At 32.3% G+C, this 16,730-nt stretch overlaps 1 protein-coding gene across 3 annotated transcripts; it reads left to right on the top strand.

Moving 5' to 3' along the window:
- The first annotated feature begins 12,063 nt into the window (after positions 1–12,063).
- LOC107914297 (HVA22-like protein k) lies at positions 12,064–15,663 on the top strand. 3 transcript variants are annotated; one of them, XM_016843168.2, is made up of 9 exons: positions 12,088–12,158; positions 12,226–12,267; positions 13,223–13,281; positions 13,468–13,565; positions 14,207–14,258; positions 14,381–14,444; positions 14,962–15,057; positions 15,203–15,275; positions 15,370–15,663. In XM_016843168.2, exons 2-9 carry the CDS (start codon positions 12,235–12,237, stop codon positions 15,471–15,473), a joined length of 579 nt encoding a protein of 192 aa, XP_016698657.1. In that variant the 5' UTR covers positions 12,088–12,158; positions 12,226–12,234; the 3' UTR covers positions 15,474–15,663. The 3 variants fall into 3 exon arrangements, with proteins under 3 accessions (XP_016698656.1, XP_016698658.1, XP_016698657.1); XM_016843167.2 differs by having other exon boundaries at positions 12,064–12,267; XM_016843169.2 differs by having other exon boundaries at positions 12,067–12,267; positions 15,363–15,663.
- Positions 15,664–16,730: the final 1,067 nt, after the last annotated feature.

The following is a 16,730-nucleotide window of genomic DNA, read 5'->3' on the forward strand; positions in this document are numbered from 1 at the left end:
TCTGTTTTCATATTTGTTGTTACTATGAAAAGGCTGGAAAAAAGCTCTGTAGTCTTCCTTTAGATATTGGGGTGAGATTAAGAGTGAGTTTGGATGAGCGGTGTGTTTACTTGTGGTTAGTGTAAAAATAGTGGTGGCGGTGAGATTAGATACTGTAGCGATACTGTAGCGTGTGACAAAAAGTAAACTAAACGCACTGCACCGTACCCAATCGCTCATCCAAACCCACCCTAAAAATAATAGTAATGATAAAATTAACTATCAATATTGTAATGCTGAGATTAAATTAGTAATTGAATATATTTGTGAATTCAAAAGGATAAGAATATAAATTAAAGATATTAAACGTAATATAAAATTTTAAATTATTTTATTTTTATAAATATGTCAAACTATAATTTTAATAAAATAATACATATCATAACATTTTTAGCCATTAATAAGTTATTGTTTATTTAATAGTTAATTATGTGATAAATGAACATATAAAATTTTAAAATTTTCATTTTAAGAAAATATTATAATTAATTACTTGTTTTATGAAATGCTAGAAAGGGCTAAATAACAAGAATAATAAAAAGAAACATAGATAAAATTAAGGGCTAATATTAGAGTGAATATTCGATCCAATCGAGTTGAATAGAGTCAAAAAATTTCGAGTTAGTCAAATTAATGAATCTTATTTTAGCAACCGAATTCAATTCAATTTTTTTTCGAATCGAATCGAGTCAAAAAATTTCGAGTCGAGTTAACGAATCATATTATTTATATTAAATGTTGCATTTACATGAACCAATTATTTAACTAGTAGACAAAGTACAAGATTATTTAACTACATAACAATATAATGGTTTTGACTTTTAATTTAATGGGTAAACATCTATCAAAATGACGTAGTTTTGCCTTTTGACTTTTAACTTTAGAAAAAGTAAACATTTATCAAAACGACATAATTTAACTTTTTTTATTCAGATTTTCAGATAACTCGAATTGTGTATTACACAATTTGAGTTGAACCGAAAACTTGATTTTTTATTCGAGTTGATCTGAATAATACGATTAACTCAAATAACTTGAACTATTTAATTCAAAATTTAAATTTTTTATCAAAATTTTCAAATCGAATCGGATTTTGCTCACCCTTAACTAATATAACATAAAATAATTGGATGGACTATATAATAATTTAATCTAATTAAAAATTTAAAATAAATTTATTCAATCTCATTTTGTAACACCTTAGTTATAATTATTTTTATTTTGAAAACTGTGAAACATAGGAATTCTTATTTCACAAGATCATTATAGAATCATCTTTGATAAAATGATAACAAGAAGATTGTCCTACAAAACTACCATATAAATATTCTTACAATTTTAAAGGAAAAGAAAAGGGAAATTTTCTCCTAACATTATATGAGTTTTCACATTATAGTCAGATATCACTTTGCTAGATCATCATTGATTGATTCGATTATAATTTATTTGGATATGTGTTATTTACCTCAAGCGGTAATGGTTAATTACCTCAAGCAATGAATAGTTTTGGAGCACTCGGAATATTCTCAAGGTCAATTTTTTTTATTAGTCCATGCGTTAATTGTTAGTCGTGAATTTGGTAATTTTTAGTGTCAATGTCGGACCTAAATGATAGTCATTAAATTCGTTAAGTTAAATTCTATAATTTTTAAAATTTTATGCGACAAATATATTATCACATGTGTAATGTAATGTTAGCATGCTATTTTCACATAATATTCACACAAAAATCATGTTAGTTTACTTAATGGAGATTCAAATTTGTGAGATTATAAATGCAACCTTCTTAGTAATTATAATTTAGATTTGAGAGATTAATTTTTTTCCCTATAGAGAAAGTTTAACTTCCCCACTAGAAAGTTTTGGTTTTCATTCTAAGAGCTCGCTCTTTTAGCTTCCGATAGTTCAAGAATAGTGGAGAAGATTATTCGGTCAAAAGTAAGAAGGATGTAGATGCTAGATCCAAGATTTTGCAAGACTCCCTAGCTCGGAAGTATAGTTATTAGATTTGATGAGATTTATTACTATAGATATCACAACCAAAAGAAGTAGTTTTGTGAAAAGTTTTTAAAGTTCCACTATACCATAAAACCATTTTTCATAACAATTTCTCCAACAACCTTATCATCGATCGATAACCTTATCTTAATGGTTTATTCATGGTTATATTATGCTTAATATGAATGGTTAAGAATGCGATTTTAGGTTGTGTTAATGGTTATAGTATTTTTGTAGGACTGTTTATGGTTATACTATGCGTCTATTAGCACATGCATACACTAAACCAATTGTTTGTTAACCTTAACCTTTATACTATATCTTTGTACCAATTTCTATTTTAGATTTGTGTTAATGGTTACATTATGTGTCTAATATGCATGGTTTTAATGGTTTTACATATGCATGGATGTAGTATGTGTTTATACATAGTAAAAATGTTTTAGCCTTTTAGGAACTTTGTTTTAATGGTTTTATCTATGCATAGATATAGTAAGAATAGTTCATGGTTTAAAACATATACCATTTGTTCTTGATGCTTTAATTAATTGACAAAGTAACAATGGTACTATTTGCACATTATTTTAATTGTAAAAATTACTGTATGATGAAAGGAATACAATCTTTGTAAATGGAATTGGTACTAGGACCCTATACTTTTCTTTATCCTTCCCTTTACATTTGCCACTAATATTAGATTCCATTGCAGACCTAAAATGATCAGCACGAGGCCTCTTTTGAGGTTAATCAACCTCAGATTTCTATATTTGTTATGATACTTGCCATCATCGGCCCAAAACTCGAATGGGTTTGGGTCGAATTTTATCGTGCTCGCGCATCAAGCTCGTAGGATGGGTACCTACATTCTCCTACGAAGTCACACGTGAGATTGCGCATGGGAGCGCATAAACACATGTTAAGTCTAGAGTAAGATGCGTGTTGACATGCATGGAACCTGCCTGTATGTCGTATCAATAAACAATACTCATATCATATAAATAGAGAAGCCTCACCATTTAAGAGAGACAGAGAAAAACACTCAACATGGTATGGTGAGCGTGGAGAATTTTCGATCTTCAAATCTTCAGTTTGCAAAAAATCAAAATGGTTCACCTTAATGAGAATTTTCCCATTAATTTTTGACAGGACAACCTGGAGTTTCTGGTGTTGGTAATCAGCCCAGTGAGACAAATTTATTTGCTGGTTGGTTTGCCGATCGGCCAAAAAATTTGGGTAATTCGGCTCATGCAGGAGCCTCAAATTCTTTTGACTTGAATATTCCTTCTAGCCAAGGATTATCACTCTCCTCCGATCAGGAGGCATCCCCACAACAATTTTTTGCTCTTTAGGAGCAAATGAGATTGATGAGGGAGCAGATGACTTTGCAAAATGTTAGGTTTGAGCCGTAGGAAACATTTCAGCAAGAGTTATTACGGCAGAATGAAGACTTGAGGAGAAAGGTAGACTCGGATAATTCTGGTCTCCATGATAATACCATCATGCATGAAGAAAGCCTTAGAGTACATGCAAAACCATGGCAGAACGAGATGGATGCTCTACGTAGAGATGTACGGGCTTTGCATCCTGAAATCCTGATTGGTTGTTTTGTTCTAACAATCCGCTATACAAAAAAGCATCAATGTAATTAAAGATGTTTTGGGCAAGTTCTAGTCGATAAGTTTTGCAAGCCATACAACTCTTTTTTTCTTTTTCTTTTTCTTTGTTGCTTAATTTGTAAAATCTATACTACTATTTAAATTCCTAATGGAGTTAGAGTTACAAGTCAATCTTTTCACTTAAAAAAATTAATAAAAATATACATATAATGAGATTTGAACTTACATGAATTACATTAATAAACCTTTTAATTTACCATTCAACTAAAACTTTATTTTGATATTTTTTTTAATTTTAATTTTATTATGCACACTTTAACCTCTATCATTTGTACATTTATACTTACTATTATTTAAACTCCTGATTAAGTTGGTGTCACAGGAATGATCTTCCATAATTAAAATAAGTAATATTATTAAAAGGTATTTCTTTATTTTCACTTTAAAAAAACCAATAATAATATCCATATGGTGGCATTTGAACCCACACCAATTGCATTAGTAAAATCTTCAATTTACCATTCAACTAAAGCTTTATTTTAATGTATATACATTTTCATTTTATTAAGGACACTTTATTACCTCCATCGGTTGTATATCTATACTATTAATAAAACCTACGACTGAATTGGTGACACAGGCTAATCGGGTACTAACTCAGTTAGGAAATGATAATATACCCTTTTATTAAATGACTACTACTATTCTTTTGGTGGTCTTTTTGTCTTTTCCTACTTTTATATAATTTTTAAATAAAAAAATTAAAATCAATAGGAGTGAACTCTTGTTTAATGGAATTATAAACAAATTATTTACCTTTACACCAATAATTCTTGAATAAACTTAAAAAAATTAAGTTTAAATATAAAATGTTTTCTCTCACCAAATTTGTGTATCTATACTATTAATAAAACCCCTAATTGAGTTGGTGTCACGAGTTAATCGAGTACCAACTTGGTTAGAAAATGATTAATATACCCTTTTATTAAATGACTACTACTATTATTTTGGTGGTCTTTTTGTCATTTCATGCTTTTATATAGTTTTTAAATAAAAGAACCAAAATTAATATGTTGTGAAATCAAAACCATATTTAATAGATTTTATAAATAAACTATTTACCAGTACACCAATAATAATTCTTATGTAAACTTTAAAACAATTAACTTTTAATATAAAATATTTTTTATTACCAAATTTGTGTATTTATACTATTTATTAAGCATTTTACTGAGTTTGTGTCACCCATAAACTAAATCTCAACTCAATTAGGGAATTACCAAAAAACTATTTGTTTGCTAAGTAAATTATATGATTATTTGGATGTTTTTGTCCTTTTATATTTTTATAAATCAATCCATAATGAGATTTGAACCAAGAACAACATGCATATAATTTTTTTTATTTACTATTTGAACTAAGACAATTTTTTTTTTGTTTTTACATGAATTTTTAATGAGTATATTTGTTATATACATTTTACTCACAATTTAATCTAATGTATTTTGTGTTTAAATTTCGTTTTACTTATAATTATATATAATTTTTTCATTTTAATATCATATATATTTCATGTGTTACCACTAATTAATTTCAAACAATACTTTTTATTATATATTGTATGTTATTTTTAAACACTCTTTTGTGTTCTAAATACATGATTTTTCACATGCATACACATGTGCTAAGATTTTTAGTATAGATAATGTCACCGATTGAGTTGGTGTCATAAGTCAACTCAACATTAACTCACAATTAATGATAACACCATGATAAACAATTGTAGTGCATTTAATATTGTTAATTTAATATATTTATGTGTTTAAATTTTATTTTACCCACAATTTAATTTAATTTTTTAATTTTAATATCATACATATTTAATGTATTATTATGATTAGTTTGTTTTTTTGTCAATGATTAATTAGTTTCAATTATACGTTTCATTATTTATTGTATGTTATTATTTTTTCTTTTTTCTTTTTGGTGAAAAAGAAAAACAAATAACATCAACTCAATTGCCTAAAAGCATCGCTTGTTTCATCTTGTTGTAAGGCCTCAAGGATCTCAATTGAGGCCACATCAAAGACTTATAAGATTGACTTCCACGTTAGGCTAAGTTTGGCCAACCGTCCGCAATAAGGTTGTGTTCTCTAGGCATATATCTAATTTGCTATTGCCCTCCAAAGCTCATGATTCGACGAAGTCTTCTTAGTAGAGTAATACCTGAGTCCTCTAACCCAATATCAGTTAAAGCTTGGACCACATCAAGGTTATTGGTCTGAATTGTTGCCCGTTTATATCCTTTATTAAGCAATAGGAAGAGTTCATCCAGGATACCCCATAATTCAGCCTCAAAGGGTGAACATTTACCCAAGTACCGATTAAATCCCAGAATCCAATTTCCAAGTTGATCCCACAGCATACCTCCAACAGAAGCATTTCTCGTATCTCTTGCAACTACTTCATCCATGTATAAATTAGCCCACAAACTGTTGGCATGAGAATTATGTTTTGAACTCGAAATTTTGATATTGTAACCACTTTGATGGAATTCGAATTGTTGGGCCCAACTAATGAAGACTTTGACGACTTCTATTGTTGACCATGTAACATTCTAGAATATAAAAAGATTTCTATTCTTCCAGATGCGCCAGGTGATTAATCCAAAAAGGCATGACCAAGTGATACCATGATCCTGCAATCTCAAATGACAACACACGTTACAAGAAAACCAAAACTGAAAATTATCAAAAAAGAATCTTTGATGTTGCTCTGTTGGAATCACATGTAACCACAGTTCTTTAACTGCCGGACAATCCAAAGCACATGAATAATATCCTCATTTCCATGCCTACATATAAGGCAATAACTAATGTATCCAATCCCTTGTTGTATACGTTCCGAATTCGTAAAGAGCATTTGCTTAGACACCAACCAAAGGAAAAATCCCACTCTTTGCGGTCCCTAATACTTTCATGTAGGCTTCCAAAATTTCTCTCTGGGATTTTAGGTTTCTTATTTTAAAGACCAATAAGCACTACGCACGAAAAAAGAGCCTGAAGCTGAACAAGCCTAAATTACTCTATCCGATCCCGGATCAGGATGAGGAGGAAGGATACTAACAATGCAATTAATCACATAATCGGACAACCATATACAAAACAAATCCAAATTCCAAGTGCCATCGGACTTGACCAAATCCTTTAGAGTACAATCTATGTCAAGATTAGCAGATGAGAGAATATGCGTGTTTAAAGGACTAATACCTGGAATCTAGAAGTCTTTTTAACAGTGAATATTTGCACTGTCTCTAATGGATCAAGCTAAATTCTCACGGAAAAGAGTTTATACCTTAGAGAGGGATCACCAGAAATGCAAGCATCGACTCCTATATATAGAATCTGGTAGTTGCTCTTTCTAGCCATATTTCTAATGAAGGACATGAACCCATAATGCGTTATCTTTGGAGACTAAGTTAAACCCAATCTTCACAAGAAACGACATATTTTGATCCTACAAGTATCAGAGACCAAGGCCACCTTAAGACTTAGGCTGACAGATATAATCCCACCCTACTAAGGACATTTTCAACTAACTACCAGAACACCTCCAAATAAACTGCCTTGCTAAGCGTTCAATCTTTTCACATATTCCTTTCTGCATCAACATAGATTGCATAAAGTAACTTGGAATGGAAAGCAAGACAGGGTGTGCTAGGGTTATTCTACCAACTATGGATAACTTACGTATGTCCCAATTTTGCAGCTTACGCCTCACCTTATCAACCACAAAGCTTAAGGTGCTATTAGTAACCCTATCATGAAGGAGAGGAGGCTCTAAGTAAGTACCAAGGTTCTGAACTTCCTGAAACCAAGCATTGAACTAATACGATTGCTCAAATCATTATCAATTACCTTGGAAAAGTATATATAGCTTTTCCTTACACTGATTTTGTGCCCAGAAAACTCACAAAAATGATTCAAAACTGTTTTCAATAAACGAACTTAATTAGGTTCTGCTTTACCAAAAATAACAAAGTCGTCTGCAAAGAACAAATGAGACAGAGTAGGACCCGTTCTTGAGAGGTGTATTAGCTTTCACCTACCAACATCAATTTCTGATCGAATAATATGACCTAGCCATTCCATGCACAGAATGAACAGGTATAGCGAAAGTGGACATCCCTATAGAATCCCCTTCACAGGCTTATTCTTCTGGGTATGAACTCCGTTTTAAAGAATTTGCATAGTAGAAAAAGATATGGCCGACATAATCACTTTTTTAAGGAAATCGAGAACCCCGTCAGCTTGTAAAGAAGCACCAATAAAATCTCAACTCACTCTGTCATAAGCTTTTTCTAAATCTAGTTTAATTGCCATCCAATTCTTCCCATTTCATTTTCTTCACATAGTGTGAATGACTTTCTGAGTTATAATAATATTATCAGAGATATTGGACCCAACAATGAATCCGGCTTGTTCCTGAGAAATACAGTTAGGGAAATCCAACTTAAACTGGTTAGCAATCACTTTCATCACCAACTTATATAGGACGGAGCAAAGACTAATGGGTCGGAATTGGTTGAAGGTCTCGGGATAGTCTTTTTTAGGAGTTAAAATAATCAGAGTATTGTTCAACTTTGATTTAATGGGTTTGCCTACAAAAATTCATTGTACCCACTTGCAAATAGCACTACCAATGATATCCCACTAGCTTTGAAAAAAGAATGCACAATATCCATCACTTTTCGAATCTTTTAGTGGAGTTATATAAAATAAAAACCTCTTAATTTATTCGTTTGTTACTGGTTCCCCTAAGAAAGTAATATCCAAAGAATCAAGTCGAGGGAAAACGTCAATCGGAAGGTCTCTCATAGGTTTCGGGGTTTCTCCATACAATCTCTCAAAAAATTCCATTACCTCTGTTTGAAGTTTACTCTAATTAGAACACCACTCTCCACTATCTAGATGCAAGGCTATGATGTGGTTAAACTTCCTTCTTTGTATCGTGCAACTATGAAAGAATTTTGTATTTTCGTCCCCCAAATGAAGCCAGTCACACCTCACCTTTTGTCTCCACTGTAACTCATCATGGTTAAGCACATTTTCCAATTCATCACGAATCTTTATTTCTTGTTGGACTAAATGACTTAAATCAAAATGATTTAAAGCAACTTGGACCGTAGAAAGCTTTCTTATGAGATACCTCTTACAGGAACCTAAGAATTCATAGACATTCCTATTCCAATCTTTAATATACGAAGTAAAATTAGTAAGAGTGTCAGTCATATTACTTGCATAGTTCTACTTATTTTTGACAAAAGACGAGAAGCTTGTGTGTTTTGTCCACCCTGCTAGAAACCTAAAAGGTCTTCCTCTAGTCAAATTGATATCTGGTCTTATATCTAGAAGAATAGGTCTGTGATCATGTTTCATGCGCGGAAGGTGAGAAACTAAACACTGAGGAAAAGCTGACACCCAAGTATCATTAGCCAAAGCCCGGTCTAATATTTTAAATGTGCCCCCTCTTTTCCAAGTAAAGGATGGACCAATATATCTCGGATCCTGCAAATCACAAGAATCGACAAAATTACCAAAAAAATTACATTACTATCTGGTGATACAGTAACTTTTTTTATCATCAGGTGAGAGTATAGCATTGAAGTCACCCATTATTAACCAAGGAGAGGAAATATGCGATAAGATAGATTTCAAACCATCCCAAAAAAGTCTACATTTCTTCCTGTCAGGATTACCATAAACAAATGAGATAAAAATGGAATTAGTAGAAATAATATCGTCGACACGAAGGAGGATGAACTGATGATGATTTTGGATAATCTGAATCTTAATAGACTCTTTCCAAACCACCCAGATGCCTTTTGAAAAGCCAACAGCTTCAACACGATGAGAAAAACTAAACCCTAATTTATTAATAACACAATTTGCTCTTTTACCACTTATTCTCGGTTCCAGCAAACATATTATATCTAGGCTAAATTTCACATTATACTCACGAAAAGCTTGTAGAAATTTACTACTAGTGCACCCTTAACAATTCGATGAAAAAAATTCACTTTTAAATCCATAAATAAAATGAAAAGAGAAAGATAAAATTTTACTGTCCATGAGGATAAATTCTAGTCTGATGCTCTTATAATCTAACAGAATCACTTGGGTTGATTTCCCCCTATTATTAGTCGAAACAGTCTCAGCCAAATAGTTCATGGTCTCCCGCAGTAGAACTCGTGAATTACCCACATTTTTGAATCTTCTATTTCAACCATGATTGATTTTATTAAGTTTTTTTTGCTATTTTCCCACCTCTTTCCATTCTTGTAAACCACTGTGAACCACTGCCTTATCCACAATTAAACCAGTGTTCCCCTCCTCCTTAGAGTTAGCTTTTGGTTCCTTGTTCTCCTTAAAAATCACAGTCATATGTTTTTTGGGATCAAGGTTGCCGACCCTCACCTCCGAAGTAATACCCAACGATCTATCTACTGTTAAATACGGAGCAAAGTCAAATTTTTAAAACCCCCCACCGATGCCATTAATTAGTTCAAAACTCAAAGTATCAATCTCATCTTGCATCACCGGATGTTGTTTGTCGATAGCAACTTCAGAGGCCTGCTGCTTTCACAATCCTTTCATAGCCCTGTCCATCTTAGGAAGGGCCTCAACTTCAAGTAGGTCATTAAAGTCCAACAGCTTGTTGGTCTCATTTAAATTCTTACTGGACTCGCCATTCCTGAAATGAGCGTCATTTGCCAACCTGTTAATCAAAACAGGCCCAACATGTGACCCACTAGTAACACTGTTTGATCTTACCAGACTAGCAATATTTTTAAAGCCCAATTCGTTAGGTGGGCCTTTGTCCACCATTTTACTTACTAGTTGATTGTTGCTTTGCCTCAAGATCTCCTCCTTTTGGTGGTATCCATTAGTTATATCTTTACCTTTATTGCGCCAATTCCTAATCCCTTCAATCTTATCACCAGAAGAAACACTAACATTTAGATCCAATTTCATCAAGGCTTTAAACCGAGACCTTCCATTGTTCTTTGCCAGATTTTCAACATTCATCTACGGGGGATCCCTAACCTTTCGCCTAGATTTCCTTTCTACTAACATCCACAGCCCGTATGATTCGCCTTTCTCCACCGTGCCGTCAACGTCTAGGTTCTGATTTTCTGGTAATATTCCATTCGGTTTCCAGCGTTGGAATCAAATTCCCTATAGGAGCATGCTTCTTTAACATGACCATATCTTCCACGCTGAAAATAGACCATTGGTTAAAAACTCATATTCAACTTTTTGTACTTTACCATTAACTAAAATTTGAGAAACTATCCTATTCAAGTTGACGTAGACCGCCATCTGGGAAAAACGACCTCTAACTCTGTTCATCTGTTGTCAGTGTTCATATCCAATTTGGCGACTTTTCCAATCATTCCCTTTATTTCCATCAAAATCTTTTGTTTGTATAGGTATCCTAGCAGACCCGGAAAAGCTTGTGTTAGATTAAAGGACACCGTCCATGGCTGTATTATCAAGTATTGGCCGAACACAATCCAGGGGACCCTAGAAAGGACTTTCTCACAGTCAAGCTTATTCTGGAATTTGGCCAAAAAATATATGTTTTCAATATCCATCAAATGGAATGGTGATGAAAGCTTCCATAGACTATAGACTTTATTTTGTAGGATTGAATACCCAATATTGCGACCCAAAAATTTCAAGATCACTATGTTTTCCATATCCCTAATGAGGATTTGATGGATCCGATCTGAAAACTCAATAGAGGGAATGGCATTCATAATAGACTTTTGGATCTCTCCTTCCAGTAAACCAAAATCCTCCTCCTCCTCCTCTAATCCATTTCCATCGAATTTGGTAGATTGACCTACTAGCTTGTTTTTCCAAGAGGTTGTCTGCTCAACTCTCAGATCAATCACCATATCATTACCTCCATCTCCATCTTTATCCCTAGAACGAATCTTTTTAGGGATTAAGCCTTCCACCAAAGAATCTTCCATTCCAGTATTTTCACAGAGAAAAGACATTTGTACTTATGTTATTCTTTAACACACTTACGTGGCTTAAATTTGTAGTTTCTACACACATGTCATAGAATTTTTAGTATTATTTAAATATTAATAATAAAAATATAGTATAATTAATAAAATAATTATTTATTTGAAATTTAAGAATTTAGGCAAGATTTGATTTTTAACAAAATCTATTATAACCGACTAAAACAAATCATTCCAAAATAATAATTAAATAATATTTTAAAATACTTTTTGAAAATAAATATTTTTAAATATTAGGATGTATTGTATTTGTTGGCTATGGTACAATCTGAGTAAAATAAAAACCCAATAAAAATATGCCACAAACGCCATCGTTTACAATTTGAAAATTAGATTTAAAAAAAAAAACACCTCCATTTCTTTCGCCAATAATTTGTTTTCATTTGAGAAGTCCAAAACTCCGAAAGGTACATAATAAACTTTTAGCGTAATTAAAATGTAAAAAATAGTGGTTAATTGGGATTATCTTCTCAGTTTTCTGCAATGGCTTTTCTGGGATCGGATCTTACCAGCGAGGTCTGAAGCCATCTTCTGTTTTCATCTTATTTTCTCGGTTTATTTACCGTTCTATTTAATCACTCTTTAGGATCTGTTTATGATGAGCAGAATATATATTCTAACTGGAATTTAGTTTAAATCTGAATAGTTTTTGCATCTGAGGCATTAGAAAGATCTACTGTCAGCTTTCGAACTGATTAATTTTCTGTTTATGTGAAAATCAGCGGTTAAATTACTCTTTCTTGGATTAAAGCAGAAATAAGTTGGACAAATTTATTAGTTATTACTCTGATTTAATCTAGAAATTTTGAGGTATTTTTTGAAAATAATAATATATATTGTTGTTGTTGATTATGCATATTCGCTTTAACTATAGGGGGAATGAAATAAGTTTCATTTGTTTGCCTGGATCATTCTCATTGTCTTTGTACAAATTTTATTTGAATGTTTCGTTATAGAATATGTATATGTTTTTTTATTTTTTGGTTTAATCGTTATAGAATATGTATATGTTTTTTTTTTAATTTTTTGGTTTAAACTATGGTTTTGAGTTTTGCTTGATGAATAAAAAATCAGACTGGATTGAATAAAAAAACAAAAGAGAGATTTAAGTATAAATGCATTGTTTTACTGTTGAATAGGTATTAAATATAGTAAATATTTAAACCAAAATTCATTTGGTTTATGTACCCAAAAAAAAATAATTTCGTTTACTGGTGATATAGAACTAAGAGGTAAAGGATTCAAATCCCATCAACTGCAAAAACGAAATTTAATAATAATAAAAACCTAAAACTGGTAACTGGTTTTCACTGGTTCAATTGTTTTGCTGAAAACCCAATTTAATGTCATTTATTGGACCGGATAAGTCATTAATTCTTGGTTTAATCAGTCTAATTGACCTGTCTAATCCAATTTATTCTTTACCGGTTTTGATGCTTGTTACTTTTCTTTGTGGTTACATGTGATTTAGGTTGGGTTGCGATTACTCCTCTGGCCACTTGGTTCCAACATTGTTACGCGAGCGGCATGGTGTGTTACTGAATCTAGTGTTTGTCTCTTGGTGTCATGTTTGATATGTTTTTTTTTTATGTTTTCCCATTAATATGTGATGAAATATTTAATGTAAAAGTTGATTGCTCCTGCATTAACTGAATCACTCGTGTATGTTGATCTAATCACTTTTTCTTTGTGTGTGTGTCTCTGTGCGTGTTGCAGCTGTTCTGTAGGCGTAGTTTTACCTGTATACTCTACATTTAGGGCAATTGAAAGGAAAGATGAAAACGAGCAGCAAAAGTGGCTTATATATTGGGCAGGTTGGTAAATTGTTATTTAGCTTTTCACTTTGCAATCCTCACATTTTGTTTAAATCTTGAACTTTGACCATCTTTCCTTTACTATTTTGTTTTAGCAATATTCATCTTCCATTTTCTTAAATAAATTGCAGTTTGTTTTTCTTGACACTGTTGTTTCTTGCCAGTATAAGTCAAACTGTTTCATGTAAACATGAAGCTCAAATGTTTCATTGCTAAGATAACTTAATTAGTTAGCTAGCGAAAAACTGGTTGTGAACTGCTTCCATTGACCTCCTCAATGTTTTCTTGGATTGCACACCAATTTTCTTTAAACAAGTTTAGCATTAGTGGTTATGACTTCCTTATCTCTTTCCATTTTATAATTCATAAGGAAGAAGGGGCAGCCAGTTAACAAATTCATGTAATAAATTAGAACACATTGGGAAATAAAAGTGAAGACACAAGCTGTAGAATGGATAGAGGTAATCATTAGGATTTTGCTGTGCAATAATTCAAGGTTTGCTTACTGCATTTGGTTTTTCTTTTGCTTGTATTCCTTTTCTACTTTTCCATCATGTTCATATGGTGAAGGTTTTGATTTATGTCAATGGTATTAATTTTGAACAAAAATCTGGTTGTAGCTGACCTTGTCATTATTGCAGCTTATGGATCTTTCACCCTTGTTGAAACATTCTCTGACAAACTTCTTTCCTGGTAACATTTGTCTTCTAGTGTTTCTATTCCTAACTAGTTATGATTGTAAACTGTCTAATATTCTTTTATGGATCATCTTACATGACTTTCTATATTACTCAATTTTTGTTCCATTTTTGCAGGTTTCCATATTATTATCACTTCAAGTTTGCATTTCTTGTCTGGCTTCAACTTCCTTCTACTGAAGTAAGTTTAAAATCGTGTTTGTATATTCATTTATGCCAAAATCCAGGGTAATGAAGGTGCTGAGAAGCGTGTTTATTTTGATTTTTTTATAATATTTCTATATTTGGATTTCCCTACAAGCCACTATGTAGTTCTGAGACATTCCTTCTTTTCGTGGTTAGGATTCATCAAGGTTTTATGTCATCTCTGTTTTCTTTTAGACACTAGATGAGCAACATAGGACTTCAACTGCCAGGAACTCCCAATAATAGGTGTCTTTATTAGGCTGTACGGATTAGCTAATGCAAAACCTTCTTTCCTTTTTTTTCTTTTAGACACTAGATGAGCAACATAGGACTTCAACTGCCAGGAACTCCCAATAATAGGTGTCTTTATTAGGCTGTACGGATTAGCTAATGCAAAACCTTCTTTCCGTACATAGGACTTGTTTCAAATCACATTTCTTCTTCTATTTGAGACCTGTCTCTAAATCATATTTTCGCAGTCATGCTTCATGGTATGAAATTGGTTTTGACAGGGGGCTAAGCAAATCTACAAGAACCACCTGCGCCCTTGCTTGCTGAAACATCAAGCTAGAGTTGATCAACTTATGTGCATTGCAAGTACCGAAATGGTATGTAACCAACCTTTAGATTAACTTAGGTTATATGTAGACATGACTTTGCATCAATATCCATCCTTGGGTTGCATATTCTCATACCACCTTCCTATTTCTAAACAAGATATGGTTATGGTTGTTTGGACTTCTCCTTATGCAGGCAAAATTCATCACCGCACACCAAAAAGAGTTTCGATTTGTCCGGGCAATGATAATCAAGATGATAGGATCAGGTGGGCGTAATACTACTTAAACTGCTACCTTAGTTCCTTCTTTCCCTACTTTCATTTGTATTATTGCTAAAACTTATTGTTACTAAGCCATCAGACCCAAAAGTAAGTGGCACGGAACTGGCTGAACCAAGAGGTCTGCCCGCAATTGATGATGAAACAAGAACGACTGCGAATCCAGAATCTGATAATGAAGACTAGTTTCTATTTTCCCAAAGGAGCGAGCTGTACGTTAGTAACATGTTTTTCTGAGGTTATTGTCATTTATATTTATAAATTTACGCCTCTAATGTCGTCAATGAGGGTAGAACACGAGAAATGGGCAGCATTTTTATAATAAAAATTTCATTTTCTTTTTTTTGGATAGCAGAAAATTCTGCTACCAAACAAACTTCTTTAGTTCTTTACAACTTACAGTATAGAATATCTTCAAAATACCCCAATCTATACATGGTTGTATTCATGATTTGCCCCTTAAATTATACTTGTTTTTAAAATTTAGTATTTAACACTTTGTATGTAAACTGTTATTTTTGTTCCATTTTACCCAAAACTTAGCAGCCTGTCGTGTGTTATGTTTTTATGGGCAATTATTTTAGGTACCAAAGTAGAACCAAAAATAGGTATCAAAGTGAGAAAATAAGTATGATTTAGGGGTCAAATCATAAATTAAGCCTTAGTACATTACCTTTCCTTTACCTTCATTTATTCCTCATTAGCCTAAAGGCCCTTGAATTGTCTTCTATTGCGCTCTCACCATACCTTATATATGTAGGCATTCTATGCCAGCGTTAATCAGTGCTCTGCTTTTCAGTCTTGTAATGGCCCATTGAAGTGTCTACTATCAACTCAAAGCCTCTCTACGAATATGATACAGATTTACTGATTCAGGACTTCTCCCCGTACTTCGAATAATCACACTTAAAAAACAAGTGATATCAAGATCTCCTTTGTTGGCAACCTATCCGAAATAGCCTTCCAAACGATTATGGAATTCTTTGGAATATATATGAATCTACATATTTTTATCATTTGTTTTAATTAATTTTAGATAAGAATATTGTTCAATGTGTCGGAAAATAAACGAATATGCAGAATGTACGAAAAATTTGGCATAAAAGCTTGAGATGTGCAAAAAAAAAAAAAAGTTTTAGGATTAATTTATTTTTATTTCTATTAATTCTTTTTTTGTATTTTCTAAGCAGGTCTCTTTTTATTTTAGGTTAATTTAAGTTATTATTTAGAATTAAAAATAAAGAAGCCCGCAGCTCCATTAGTAAAAAATTAGTTAGTTAGTTTATACTTAAGTTTTAATAATAATAATAGAGGCGTGGAGGGGGAGGCGCAGTGGCGCACGCCCATCCCTCTAGGATTTATCTTATTATCTTGAGTTAACTTTTCGTAGGAGATTTACAATTTTTTCAAAGAATTTATTTAATTAAATAATTATTTTAAAAT

Source organism: Gossypium hirsutum, chromosome D10, assembly GCF_007990345.1.
Source record: "Gossypium hirsutum isolate 1008001.06 chromosome D10, Gossypium_hirsutum_v2.1, whole genome shotgun sequence".
Classification (NCBI taxonomy): domain Eukaryota; kingdom Viridiplantae; phylum Streptophyta; class Magnoliopsida; order Malvales; family Malvaceae; genus Gossypium; species Gossypium hirsutum.